The 14,880-nt window shown below is 35.3% G+C and overlaps 1 protein-coding gene across 3 annotated transcripts in view; it reads right to left on the bottom strand.

Moving 5' to 3' along the window:
• SEMA3D (semaphorin 3D) overlaps positions 1–14,880 on the bottom strand; it is a 222,540-nt gene that overhangs the window by 112,015 nt on the left and 95,645 nt on the right. For all 3 annotated transcript variants that reach the window (XM_043871916.1, XM_043871915.1, XM_043871914.1), the window contains one exon: positions 2,370–2,530. In XM_043871916.1, the coding sequence (XP_043727851.1) occupies positions 2,370–2,530 (161 nt within the window). The remainder of the gene's footprint in view (positions 1–2,369; positions 2,531–14,880) is intronic.

Genomic DNA, 14,880 nt, shown 5'->3' with positions numbered 1-14,880 from the left:
AGAAAGTTTCTAGTATAGACCCTACTTTTATAGTATGTTCAAATGACCATTTATTTCAATAACATCATAAGGGAAATCAATATTTCATAAACATTTATTTTATTAGATATTAGCACATTTCAAGCATGGAATATAGCCAAAGAGAGATTTGCTTAAAATAGCCAGAGGAGGAAGTTAGCTATCAGAATTTATTTTAAGCAATGATCTAATACACTCAGTTCAGATAAATGGACTTATTCTTCCAATCCTTTCCAATCTCTGAAGGCAGAGAACAGCACCAGAACAAATTCCCTTAAAAGTATGAATCGCTTTTTGTTATTATTCTAAGACTGAGACATATTTGGAAAAATGCTTTGTTAGCTATGTAGTGTCTTTTAAAGCAAAACCACAAAGTTGGAGAAGATTTTCTTTGGCCTCTTTTGTAAGAAGAGCCATAAAGATATTTACTGATGATTGAGATACTAGTTGATATTATCTATAGCCTCTCCTAGGAATTTTTTTAAGTACTCATACTTCTGAGGAAAAAATATATCCTTAAGAGGAACTGGGGGACTTCCCAGTTATTATATAAGGGAATTCCCTTAGCATGGAGCTAAGACTCCATGCTATCAATGCAGGAGGTCCAGGTTCAATCCCAATGTTGGGGAATTAGATCCCACATGTCGCAACTAAGAGTTCGCACACCACAACTAAAGATTACATGTGCCACAGCTAAGACCTGGACAGCCAAATAAATAAATAAATATTTTTTAAAAAGGAATAAATAGAATGGAGCTTTAATGGCAGAATGAAAGATAAGTTTTTTCAAATTCTACCACACAACTGTTTATTTTATCTTACTGTAAACAATATCTAGGCTATAGAATAATACTCATCTTAAAAAATAAGATAACCTTATGAGTTTGTGTGTTTGGACTGACACAAGTCGAGAACTACTGGCAATACTGTAGCACTCATTCTTCTAGAAACACAGATTACACAAAAGGCACACATATACATTTGCAATCAAAGAGTATTTCTTTACCATACCTGAGCATGTATTAAAAAAGTATTCCTTTTCCTTTGGTGGGCCTGAAAATGTGTGCAAGTACTACTTAAAAATTAAATGATTAAAAGAGCAAAAACAATATTTCTAATGCAGGTGCTCATTAAGCAATAGTAACCCATGTGGTGACAAATATTTTGCCTATGTAGACTAAAACTCTTAGTGCTGACAATATTCAATTAGTGGAACAACTGATATTTAGTTATTAAAAGTGCCTCATAATTAGAGGGTTAAGTTAAAGTGGTCATTGTAGGTGAAAGCTATGTGAAGTTTCAAAGTCCAAGAGTGACCTATAAATAACTCTTTCTGAATGGGATGAAATCTCTATTAACTCAGCGTGCACATGCTAAGTCGCTTCAGTTGTGTTCAACTCTTTGCATCCCTGTGGACTGTAGCCTACCAGGCTCCTCTGTCCATGGACTTCTCCATGCAAGAATACAGTGTTGGGAACTATTGACCTGAAACCTTGCAATGGTTCCTAGTATTTCTTTTGTAATAGTATTTCTTATGGAAAAGAAGAGAAGGAAAAAAACAACCAAATATAACTTACAGATGTAGAATAGATCATATGTCTTCTGATTAGTCATTCAACTTCTCTAGTCTTGGTATCCATTTTTGTTTGCATAGATATTGATATTTACTAAGTTACAATACTAGTTAATAATAATTAAGACAATGTGGCCGTCCTTGCTTTGCGTATCACAATGCTAGCTGAAAATGTAGGATACAATAGTAATTGCTTTTCAGTTTTGAGTATATATTTCTTTTAAGTGGTAAGATTGTTGTTAATGAGCCCATAATTGAGGCATTGTTCACCCTTACTATCTAAATGTGAGTAACTCATAGAAGAAACCTTTTAAAATGTAAAATTACAGTGTGGAGAAGACAGTGTGGTTTAAAATGCTACCAGAGTCATACTATCATTTTAAAGTATGCCTATGTGTTCACTGAAAATTAATTTAAAAATTTATAATAATTGCTACAGATATATAAATGTTAATACTTCATGAATAACTCATTTTCCAGTTTTTAAATCTAAAACTTTGCATTTCTGTTAGCATTCATTTATTAACTTTTCATACCTTTCATTCATATTTTCAAAGATTTTAGTATTACACTCAGTGTTAACAAAAAGCATGCATATGTGCTTAAATCCATAAAATCCAGAAGTATGTATCAGAGGCAATGCATTCTTTTAATATGTTCTTTTTTGGCATGCACATGACCTACTGCATTTGATGCTGAATCACTTAAAACAGAAGAGAAGGAAAGGAACACAGAAGACAATAAATGCATCCAATCAACTAGACAGAAATAAACTGACCTTCTTAAAATTTTTGTTTAAGTCAACCAGACTGAGCAAGAAGATGTGGTCCTTGGCTCCCAGGAGCAGCCTGCCCCTCTCCTCATCTAACAGAATAGTTTGGAAATCCAGTCCTTCTGATGAGCCCAAAAAGGGAATACAGCTATTTGAAAGCAGCAAGTCTATGGGAAAAAAAAAGGATAGAAAGAAAAAATTCTTATTAAGCAAAATATTTATTTGCTTCCATCCACAAGCCGTTCCACTTTGTAAATGCATATATACATCATGAAAATTCCAATTTAGATATATGCAAACCACAGACAGATTTTAGCACACACTTGTTTAGAAAGATTCAACTTATACTTTTATTTTATTGATACATTTATATTATTATCAAAGTAAATATAAAACATGTTAAAAGCAATAAATACAAAATTTTTTACAACCCTGTTTGCTTTCTTAAGTTATAAATTAATGCATCTAGCTACAGTAAGATTTGCAAACTGATCAAATGATCAATATGCACAAAGGAAGCAGCCAACTAAGTATATGATAAATCTCAACCATTTTTTTTCCTCCTTCTACTTTTTATGATATCCATGTTTGGAAGATTACACACTGCCTAGTTCCCAGTGGCTCAGTGGTAAAGAATCCGCCTGCAACGCAGGAAATGCAGGAGATACTGGTGCGATCCCTGGGTCATAAAGACCTTCGGGGTCAGAAAGATGCCCTGGAGGAGGGCATGGCAACCCACTCCAGTATTCTTGCCTGGAGAATTCCATGAACAGGGAGCCTGACAGGCTACAGTCCATAGGGTACAAAGAGTTGGACATGACTGAGCAGGCACAAAGTTCACGTATACAGGAAGATGCAAATGTAGAAGTAATGAATTCTAAGGAGATGTGATCCTGAACCAGTGATGGAATCGGAATTATAAAGTGAGAAGGGACCTTAAAAGTTAATTTATGCCAATTCATGATTTTATAAATGAAGGTGTTTAATTCCATCAAGATGAAGCCACATGCCCTAAAGTCACAAAACAACAGTGGCAAAGCTGATAATATAACCTCAGTTCCAGACTCCATTTATTCTGGGCTGTTACAAGGCCTAAGTCTTGCAGTTACGATTGTGATGCAGACAGATTTCTATTCAAATTTAGGTCTGAAGCCTAGTGGTTAGGATGAGGGCCTCACTGCTGAGGGCCTGGGCTCAATCCCTGGTCAGAGAACTAAGATTCCGTAAGCCATGTGATATGGCCAAACAAAACAAACAAAAAAGGAAATAAATTTAAATTTAGGTCTGAGTTTACAGGAACCCTAATCTTTTCAATATATTTTACTCCAAGTAATAATCATGCCTTCTCATTTTCTGCAACCCTAGACTATTAAATAACAAGAAGAAAATAACATCACTCGTCACTCATTAAAGTCCATTACATTTTACTGGACTTTGCAATTCTGGCTGTATGATCTAGGGCAAGAAAGTTAACCTCTCTGTGCCTTCATTTTCTCATCTATAAAATGGGAATAATGATGGACAGAAACAATGTAATAAATCATGAAAGTGTGAAGAATAATGAGTAAACATATGACCAGCATTAGAATAGTGCCTGGCAGTGCTGTGTAACTATTAGCTATTATAATAATGATTTTTTAAAGACTCTATAAAATCTATAAAAAGGAAGTCATATTTCCAAACTCAAAATTCCCATGATTAAAGGAGGTAACTTATAATGAAGTTCTTAGAACAATGTCTTGAAGATAGGAAAAGTTCAATAGTGTAACTTTGAATATTAAACTCTGGTTTGGACCAAATGAATTCTATTAAGGAGTATCACCTCATCTTCCATTAAATCTGACTCATGAAGATTAGAACATCTCTGTTGTTTTTAAAATAATTTTGGAATAACATTAAAAAGCTATTTTGTCTACAAATATTTATAAGCTGAGAAAGTATTAAGTATTAAGCATGCAAACAAGGTTGTGGGATGGCTGGGCCTTGCTGTCAAGGGGCTCACGGATCCATATGCAAATAGATAGGCATAGACAATACAATATAAGTAAAATAAATTCTAATAGAAGTATACACAAAATGTTAACAGATCTTTCAAGTAATTAATTATGTATCACCTTACAGAAGGAGGTGATATTTATAAACATTCCTGAAGGGTAGACAGAAGCTTTACAGGAAAAATATAAAAAAACATTTTACTCCAAGCAGAGGACCACTAGAATGTATTGTACCAGGGTATATACCATCTTATATTATGCTTACATGTTGCATGTTTAATGCATTTCCTACTATGGGGTATGAGTTCTTTCGGGTCAAAGACCAGGTCTTACTTATCTTGGAATCCCCAGCACACTGCTCAGAGTCTGAGACAAATTGAGCACTTAATAAATATGTGTGGAACTGCAGTAGTTCAGTATGCTGGAACAGAGAGAAGAGGTAGGGGCAGTGAAAAGTGAGGTTGTCTCGAAGTAGTCAGGGTGTAAGCCGTCAGGCTGCAGAGGTTAGGTATTATATAGGTAACTGAAAGCCAATAAAATATTTTATGCAGAGAAAGTGACAAAGAGTATAGCTGAGCGTTACAAAAATAAGTCTAGCTGCTGTGTTCAAGATGAATGAGAATCAGGAAAGATGGGGGCAGAGAGACTATCCAGAAGTTTCTAAAAGATGGTAAGTCCCTGAATTATGGTGGTACTAAGGGGAGGAGGAAGATGTTTAAGGATATTGTATCTCATTTTCTGTCTCTACTTAAATGAGGAAAATAAAGGACATCATCATTTGCTTTATTTTCTTTTACCATAACCAATTTTATCGGGTTTAGTTTCAAACAAATTTGACAAGCAAACACAGCTGCAAAAATATTGACTAACCTTAAGTATTATCATTTCAAAATGATTTAATGTTGCCTTGTGACAGTGTTAGCATCAAACCGATTAGAGCATGCTTTACTGATGCTTCGTAGCCAAACTAAATAATTAGATTCAGACATTACATATGAAAATTTCTCAGGTTGACACATTTTGAAAAGACCTTGGGACAGGGAATGGAACAGGTTCCCTCTCCCCCAGGCAGCTTATCTTTCTTGCATTTCTGCCAAACCAAGCAAATTCACTTTTGTTTCCACGGGATCATCAACAAAAGCCTAGGAAAAAAAAGTTAAATCCAGAGTCTGTATCTTAACACCTAAAGCTGATATACTCTCAGGATTTCAGGAATCAGATATGAATACTAGCTCTGCAGGCTGAAAACTCATGCAAGTTAAAGACTAATAATTTGGCAATATATTTTCAAGCTTTATTTTTCCTTTCCTTAAACCAGCAAGTCTTAGGCATATGATTTTTTAAATTGTCCACAGTTTATAATTCTTTTTAACAGAGACTTCATCTTGTTTCCCCCCTCCCCCCACTTTGGTGGTAGATTGAATGGGTTGCTTCATAAATGCCATTCAGAGGGGGTCTGCTCTGTACTTACCTAACCAGCCCCACCTTTCTGCGGACCTCTCGGTCCTAAATGCATTCTTTGTTCTTCCTACCTAAACCTTTGACCTAAGCCACCATAATCACTTCTTCTGTTCTCTTAGCAGTTCATTTTCCTATCACCTTGTTCTCAGGTTGTAATCTCAATCAACCAAGGCCTCAAATTCCCATTCTTGTTCTATCAATAGATTTTTAAAAAACCTACAGTTGATTACTTCTGAAATAAATACATCAAAGTTATGATTAATCATTTACTAGTTTAACTGTGGAAATCCTGCACAGGATGGATTGTAATTGAATGATGACACAGACAAGATATTCAGAATCCATGACCAAGAAACCACTACAGAGCAATTGGATGGTTCTGCGGTTCAAAACTCCAATAAAGAGCATAGTATTTTCCTATATTTGTATTCACGTGCCTGCATGATAAGTTACTTCAGTCGTATCCGATTCTTAGCAACCTGATGGACTGTAGCCCAGCAGGTTCCTCTGTCCATGGGATTCTCCAGGCAAGAATACTGGAGTGGGTTGCCATGCCCTCCTCCAGATGATCTTCGTGACCCAGGGATGGAACCCACAAGTCTCTTAGATCCCCTGCATTGGCAGGTGGGTTCTTTACCACTAGCACCATCTGGGAATCCCCTTGTATGTATGTGTGCATTGCTAAAGAGTACATCCAGAGTTCATCAACATCTCCTGTTATCTTACCAAAAGGCACAGATAAATTATATGTCTCTCACATATAGTTAATAGCATACTTAAAATAATTTCTCATCTCTAACACAACAAAGTGAGTCTCTACCCTCATAAAACTAGATTTCTGAAGGCAAACAACTGACTCATCTAAGATCACCAGGTTCTCTGCATACGCTGCAAAAACTCTGCTAACAAGTTCCCCTCTTATGGACCTCACAGCCTAATGCAGAGAAAATACTCATCCACAACAAAAAATGAGAATACATCTTTTTTATTTAACTCCTAGTGGCTGAACACCTTATTTATTTTGGCTATACCACAGGGCATATACTATCTTAGTTCCCCAAGCAGGGATAGAATCCGTGTTCCTTGCATTGGAAGCATGGAGTCTTAACCACTGGAACACCAGGAAAGTCTTGAGAACATACTTGTGACAAAGGACAATGGTACTTACAGTAGTAGATTGTTAAATACTTTTAATGGTAAAATAGAAAGAGCTTCCTGTCTGTCTTCATTAGCAAGCCAAATAACACAGCTCTTGCCAATATGGTGGATAGAGAAACCAAATGGTCTCTGATCACCTTCCAACACTGAAGTTCTGTGGCATTAGAACCATACATTGAACTCTGTTAAAACAGACACATATCAAATAACAAACTTAAATGGACACATATCAAGTAACTCATTCATCTGTTTGCTCCAGGCCATTGCTCTATTCCCTGGAGCCGGTAGTCTCTAACCTTTGGGAAGAACAGAAATACAGTATAACGTAATTAGAGCTAAAGGGAGATCTTGACAATGCTGTTTGAATTCTCTATTACCAATTCAATGAAGTTCAGAATGGTTAAGTGGGCTTCACAAAACCAATTTGTTCTTCATGGCAGACTATGGCAGCAATGAACCCCCTGACTCACAGCCACATACCCCTCTATGTGAGGGGAAGGCTGAAGATCTCACAGTTCCTGCTCCTATTTGAAACAATAGCTTGTTCTATAAAGAATTCTTTATATCTCCTTGTAGTGTCCCTTCATATAATTGTTCTTTCAGCCTGAAGAAACATTTGACCTGATGTTCTACATTCTTCCTCTTCACCCCAGAAAGGAAAGGAGTGGTCAAGTCACACTGAATCTAACAAATTTAGGAGTAGTCAATACAGACTTCCTCAACTGTTCACTATTAAATGAACAAAATTCCAAACTCTTGAAATCCTGCATTTATTGCCAGAAATTCTAAACTGGGTGGAGTTGACAATCTCTCTCTTGAGAAGACTACATAGCTAAAAAATGGCTTCCCACATCCTTTAAAGAACACTTAACAGGAAACTCTTTTTTAAAAGAAGAAAATCAAAGTTATTAAGGGAAGATTTTCATGGGGTAAAAATAAAATCACCTTTGAGCAAAGTCAGTTCCCAGTCAAATTCCTCAGCAGAAAAAGATTATAGCCAAAAATGAATCCAGATCAAAACCCTTCACCCTGGGGATTTCCTGGTGGTCCATTGGTTAGGACTCGGCACTTGCCCAAAAAAAAGAAAGAATGAAAGAAAAAACATATATACACACATCTCTGTTACTCTTCCCTACCATTCAGGGTACTCCACACAAAAGCACAAATTCTTACCCTACCCACTCGTCTTTTTCCTCAAGGAAATAACCATTATATCGTTAGGGCTATTCTGACATTTCTTGAACACAGTCACATCTCCAGTGTGTTCTCTGCAACACCGTCTACATAAAGAGGTAAAGGAGTTTTCATTCCTGCCTTCTCCATAAATTCAGCTTCTCCCTCTTGACTTCTGAATTCCCTGGGCTTCCATGACTGTCAGTCTCCCAAGACTCCTTCTATGGAACCCCTTGATCCCACAGTTCCCAGAAATGTTTTGGCTATCAAACCAACCTCACTACCTTCCATCCCCAAAGCCTATTCTCAGTTTGGGTCAGGGGTTGAGTAAAGAGAGCAAACTGTTCATTCCAAAATGAAAATCAGTCCCTAATTTTGTGACTCACTCAGTCTCTTTGGCCCTCCATGAACCTGTATTTATTTCCCTGCTTTTGGTCCAAGGCAAGGCAAGAATTCTTTCTTGGATTTAACCTTTGGAAAGAGAGCTCATCTTAAATTGGCCCCACCAGACTTTCAGTTGGTTTTCTGAGGCCTAAGACTATATGAAAAGATTTTGGTGACCAAGATAGCTCACCTTCACCTATCAAACATACCACTTATTCTCTATATATGAAGCTTAAGTCTCCCATAGCTAACTGCTCAAAATATATAAAGAATGTTATTCAAACTTAAAATCCCAACAAAAAGACTAAATTATAAGAATATATTACTGTTCTATTTTCCTAGATGGAAAGTCTAACTCTACTTTGCAAAATAATGCAAGTTCAAATCAGAAAGAAAAAGAAATCAAATTCTCATTTGCTCATCTGCAATGGAATGCTGGAAACCGTTCTGTTCATTAGGTCTCAGACAGACCATTATCTATATCAACAATAAATCAGGTGACACCACATAGAGAAACATACACTAGGAACAAGCAAAGTCTATTATATCATCAGAGCTACATTCTTTCCAGGACAGGGTGTGGAATAGGAGTGCGGTAATTTTACACCATCACATTTTCATCTACATCCACGCTTTTAAATCACAGGTTTATTCTTATTTGGCCAGCTTTCAACAATAGATGCCTTTTATAATCCATCACATGTGAGATTCATAATTTATGATTATGGATCCCTTTTAAATTCTTACTTTGGGTAAGACTGAATTGTTTTAAATTCTCAAAAGCTTAGCCATAATAAATTTTGCTACTGACCTATAAAAAAGGCTAACATTATAAATAACTGATACATTTCCAGAAGAACAACGCAATAACAGAATAAACTGCCTCAGAAATACTTGACAGGATAATTCTAGGAAAGATACATTCTACTTTGACAATTATTTTCTTAACTCCCTTTAAGGTATTGAGGATATCTTCCTTCTCAAATTTCAAGGAATACTTAAAATCGAAACACCATGTCACAAGTGAGCATAAATTTGTTTTCAATTTAGAATGTGAATTTAATTAAAAAAAAACTCAAAAATGTCAAACCTTAATACATCACTTATTGATTCCATATAGCAAGACAAATACGACAAGAGCAAATAATTCCTCAAGATGCATACAAGTTAATTTACAGAGCAAAGTTATGAGATTAACATAATATTTTATAATAATATTTTTAAATTACATTAATCAAAGTTAAGCATATATATATATGTATAATTATAAGTAATATTAAGAGTCATATATAAGCCCATCATTGTCTCCAATTCTCTGTCCACCTCCAATCTAGACTCTATTAACATATTTACTAGTTTATTTTCTATTTATTTTCATATTTACAAATAATATGTATGCACTACAATCTTTTCAATCACTCAGACATTTCCACTGAATTATTGTTTACAGATACTGAGAATGTTAGATTTCTTATGCCAATTCTTTCCCTCCAACCAAGTCCCTAACATTATAGAATGTCCATTTTTATGAAAACTATATTTAATCATTCCATTAATAGTGCAAGGTAAATATTCTTCCCTACTTAGAAAAACAGTGTTCTTTAATGATCCTTACTTTCTAGAACAATATGTTGCTTTTGTTAACACTTTCTCAATTTTGACATTTGCTTTGACTTCCTTAAGATCATGGTCAAAACTTTCCATACCTTCTGAAAACTGTGTCCATAAAATTTTCAAATGAAATTGTCATATGTTTTTGTTTCTCTCCAGGAAAACCCACTCCTAGGCCCTTTCTTCCTCCTGCTCCAATCTGAACTGTCTGTTCTCTGGCCTGAGTAATACTTTCTCAGACTTTTTTCAACTTCTCTCCTAGTATGACTCCCATCTTTCCTGGATTTCATGTCTTTATTCTTTGATTTATTTTCTTATTTTGGTGAACCCATCTCCAGAAGTGTCTGTGACTTAAATTTTTGAAATTTTCCATATATCCAAAGTTACAGTTTAGAAGTCTCATGCCATCAGTGCCCCAAGGTTTTGAATGTCTTTTTTTTTTCTTTCTTTTTCCCTCCTCACTCTGCTATTATAAAATAAAATGATTGGCCTGAATATGTCTTTTTTGTTTTTTATTTCTTATGCGGGGCTTTCAGCATGACATCTGATCTGAAAATTTCCACTGATTCAGGAAAACGTCCATTTGGTTTTTCATTTAGAACAAACAGATGTCAGTTATCCATGGAACATTTCTCTAGGATTTGTCCAGAAAGGGTCCTCTCTCTTACCTAAGGAAGATAATTCTATAGAGACGTGCATGGAATTTGAATCACAATATGCTTATGGACTTGCAAGAGGGAGATTCAAAATACAGGCATAGAATAATGGCCTCCTTAATCTAAGCATGCGTGCATGCTAAGTCACTTCAGTCGTGTCTGACTCTTTGCATCCCTATGAACTGTAGCCTGCCAGGCTCCTATGTCTATGGAATGCTCCAGGCAAGAATACTGGAGTGAGTTACCATTTCCTACTTCAGGGGATCTTCCCAAACCAGGAATCAAACTTGTGTCTTTTATGTCTCCTGTATTGGCAGGCAGGTTCTTTACCACTAGCGCTACCTGGGAAGTCCCCGTGATTCAAGCAGTAGGGCATAAACAATGAAATAAGCTTTTCCATTTACAGTTTCCCATAAACTGTTTTCTCATAAAGTGTTAGTTCTCTACTGATGATTTCAAAACAGACACCTAAAACCCCACTGCATCTCCCAAGTCATAGTTCAGAATTTCCAATAGCTAGCTTGATATTGTCATTTTCCCCTCAGCCAGCTCATCCTACCAATTATAATGACTTTAATAACATGACTGAGTTCTCAGGCTCAGGATAGCAGAATCGTTTTTAGTTCTTCTTCCTTATTCTCTTACTCTTTTATTCCCCTATTTAAATAATTAGTACCTCTAAGTCTATTGCATTTCCCTCACATCAACATCCAGGTAAATTTAAAGCCTTATAGATTTTCTCATGTAAATCTTCCATTCTTCTTCCTCAAATATTTATTCCTTTTGTCAGCTAGGCAAACAGCCATATTACTACTTCTCAAAACTGCTGTAACAGGTTCCTAAACAACCTTGTTCTCTGCTCCCATCCCTCACCAATCCCTCCCCAATCCACATGAAGTTATCTATTCTGTTTTTTCCCCTAATTAGAATTGTTAGAATTTCATGATCAAATTATCTAATGCCAACAAAGAGTTAAATTCAATAAACTAAATTTCTTCCAATTTTCCAAGTTCAATATCACACTCAACCTCCTCTGAAATTCTTTTAAGTGTTTTGATTTATTTACCATAATACTATGGCATCAATCTTTTTGCAGTTATTTCATCCTTTAAAAAGACTAGAAGCCCTTGCAGATAAAAATAAGTCTAAATCATCACTGCAATTCATCACCTCTTTTTTCACAGAAGAAGTCTAATAAACATTTAACTGATTTTTTCAAAGGAGTGATTCTTGTTTGTGTTGGTTTTTCTACCTTCCATTTAAATCAGAATTTATTGCAAGCTTATTAATAATTCAGAGAGGTCAATGTGCCATTTGGAGACCCCACTGTGGCTCTAATGCTCTGTAATCATGAGAGATTCCTGTTGTGACATCCAAGTACCCCTGTTTGTGTGTGCGTGTCAGGGGTGGTTTCAGAAATAAGGCACTGTAAAGCAGTGCTTCTCAGAATTAACATGCATTCAAATCAGCTCAGATTCTTGCTAAAATAATGGATTCTCACTGAGGCATCTGTGAGAGGCCCTAAGATTCTGCATTTCTAACAAGTTCCTCATTTATGCTGGTGCTACTGGTCCTTACACTGCAGTGGAGTAGAAACACTAAAGGAAGCCATGGGCCCAACTGCCCTGAAGCGCTGGACTCTTGCTTTCTTCCCCACACTAGAGTTTCTCTCAAACCCTTACATGATGGTGTGTCAATTTACGCAAAATAGCCAAATTATTATTTTCCCTGTACAATACTACAGTGTTAGAATAAGTTAGGGATGGACAGATTTGACCAATGTGATTAACTTACAACTAGCTTAATTGCTATAAGTGATAAATGACCTACTTAGTTTCAACCAATGACATATAAAACTTTTTCCCCTCAGTTTTCTCATACAAAGAAGAGAAGTAATCCATTTAACCTGGAAGGTAAATGTAAAGACAAGTTATGATTTATTATTGACCTAAGTGAATTTCCTATTATTTGTGGCAGAAGAAACCATATCCATGATGCCTAAAGATAATTATATTTTTAAAGATCTTGAATTTTCTTCACACCTTATTTCAATTAATTCAATAATATATTTGGTTTCTCTCTGAAGTCTATCATAATATCCATTTTGTGCTTTATTACATCGAAGGAGCTTCTCCTCTAGTATTTAATTTGATCCTTAAGGAGAACCAGAAGGATTATCAATAATTTTCAGATGAGAAAACTTAAACTCAGAAAGAGCAAACAACTATTTTAATGGCGTAAGAACAATACATGCCAAAGAGAGAGTTAAAACATATCTAGGTCTTCTAACTCTAAGCCCTATCACCCATTACAACTATATTTTGTATTTTAAGATCAATGAGTGCACCTCTATCACTTCCTCCACTTCACCATTCCATTGGGATTACTGAAATATTTGTCCATTTTCTAGACTGTGCCTGGCTCACTGTGGCTTTAGTGAAATAAACCTCTTTATGAGTATCTTTCTAAGTAAAAAGCACTTTAGTTTTAATTTATGCCTCTTTTGAATTAATAGGATTAAAATAGCATGTTTAAAGGACTCTTAGGAAAATGCAAAAGGTATATTACAAGTTCTTGAGAGGCATTTATCAAATTTTGTTAAAAAGACCCAATGACATTCATTTTTTAAATATCCATAAATGTATATTTTACACATATATTGAAAGACCCTCACTGTAAGCAGTCTTTAATAAGACCTAAGGAATTAGAGCCAAATTTTAGGTTAGTGAAGTCATACAAAAAGCAATTGCATATAAAAACTTCTATCTTCTCAATAATTTATAGATAGTAAACCTACTATTTAAAAGAAAAAAAAAAATCTATTTTAACCAAAAAAACAGGTTGACTGGGTTTAATACCAGAAAAATTTGCCTTTACTTAAGCTATACTCTTAAAAGTTCCTTCCATATTTATGCACAACCAGGACACAATCAGAGTGTCTCATAATATAGCTCTCCTTCACCCCACCCTGCTGGGGGAGTGACGCTGCTGACTGCACAGACTTCAGTGATTCTCATATGTTCTTAATTCCAGAACACTTTTTATGTGATACCTTTGTATGGTGATATTAGTAATTTCTACCACTCTGTGAGCCTCTACAGATCAATTACCTTTAGAAGAGTGCTTTACATATATTGCTAAATAGATTTTGTGTGTTGTGTGTGCTCAGTAGTGCCTGACTCTTTGCAACCTATTGGATTGTAGCCTGCCAGGCTCCTCTGTCTATGGGATTTCCCAGGCAAGAATACTGGAGTGGGTTGCCATTCCCTACTCCAGAAAATAGATTTTAATTATTACTAAATAAATTTTTTGGATACAGGCAAGTTGTAATACAGATACTATTGAACTGAAATGCAGGAGACAGATCAGTTTTTTAATCATCTACTTACGTGACTCTGATGTTATCATTTAGTCTTTTTGAGTTATTTCCAAATCCTTACATATAAATTTGCTAAACAAATCTACATATGTTTAGATACTTACAATCTGTATCATTATATCAAACAATATATTTTCATATCTATTTAATTTCTCTTTCCAACTAGACAACAATTGACACTGATAATGAACCAGGTAATAGTTTATTATGCAAAATAAGCCACTTTTATTAACTTATGTTCTAAAAGGAGCCTGATTTTAGAGAAAAAAATTGAGTCTTATCATTATTTTCTTCAATAGGGTATGGATTATCCCATATTGCTCCTGAATCATTAATTATTCCTCACCTAGATTATTTCGATTAACACAAAAATATGTTATTGTTTTACTCATAAAAGAAAAAAAAAAACAGTTTATTGATCTCATTGTCCTTTCAGTTACTACTACCCATGTCTCCATTATAGGAAAACCCCTTGAAAGAATTATCTACACTTATCTCCAGTTTCTGAGTCCACACTCCAGAATGCATCCTTGTGCTCTGGCTCCCATACTTGAAGATACTACTCTTATCAAGGTCAACAATAGACTTTTGTTGTTAAATTTAACATTAATTTTTACTTATCTTTCATGACAGAGCTAAATAGGGCACTGCTGATGAGTCCTCTTCTTACTTTCTTCCTATAACTTCCTCTACACCACAAC

The sequence above is a fragment of the Cervus elaphus genome, chromosome 18 (genome assembly GCF_910594005.1).
Source record: "Cervus elaphus chromosome 18, mCerEla1.1, whole genome shotgun sequence".
Taxonomy (NCBI): Eukaryota; Metazoa; Chordata; class Mammalia; order Artiodactyla; family Cervidae; genus Cervus; species Cervus elaphus.
Note: the sequence above shows the minus strand (reverse complement) of the source record. Positions and strands in the feature narration are given on the sequence as shown.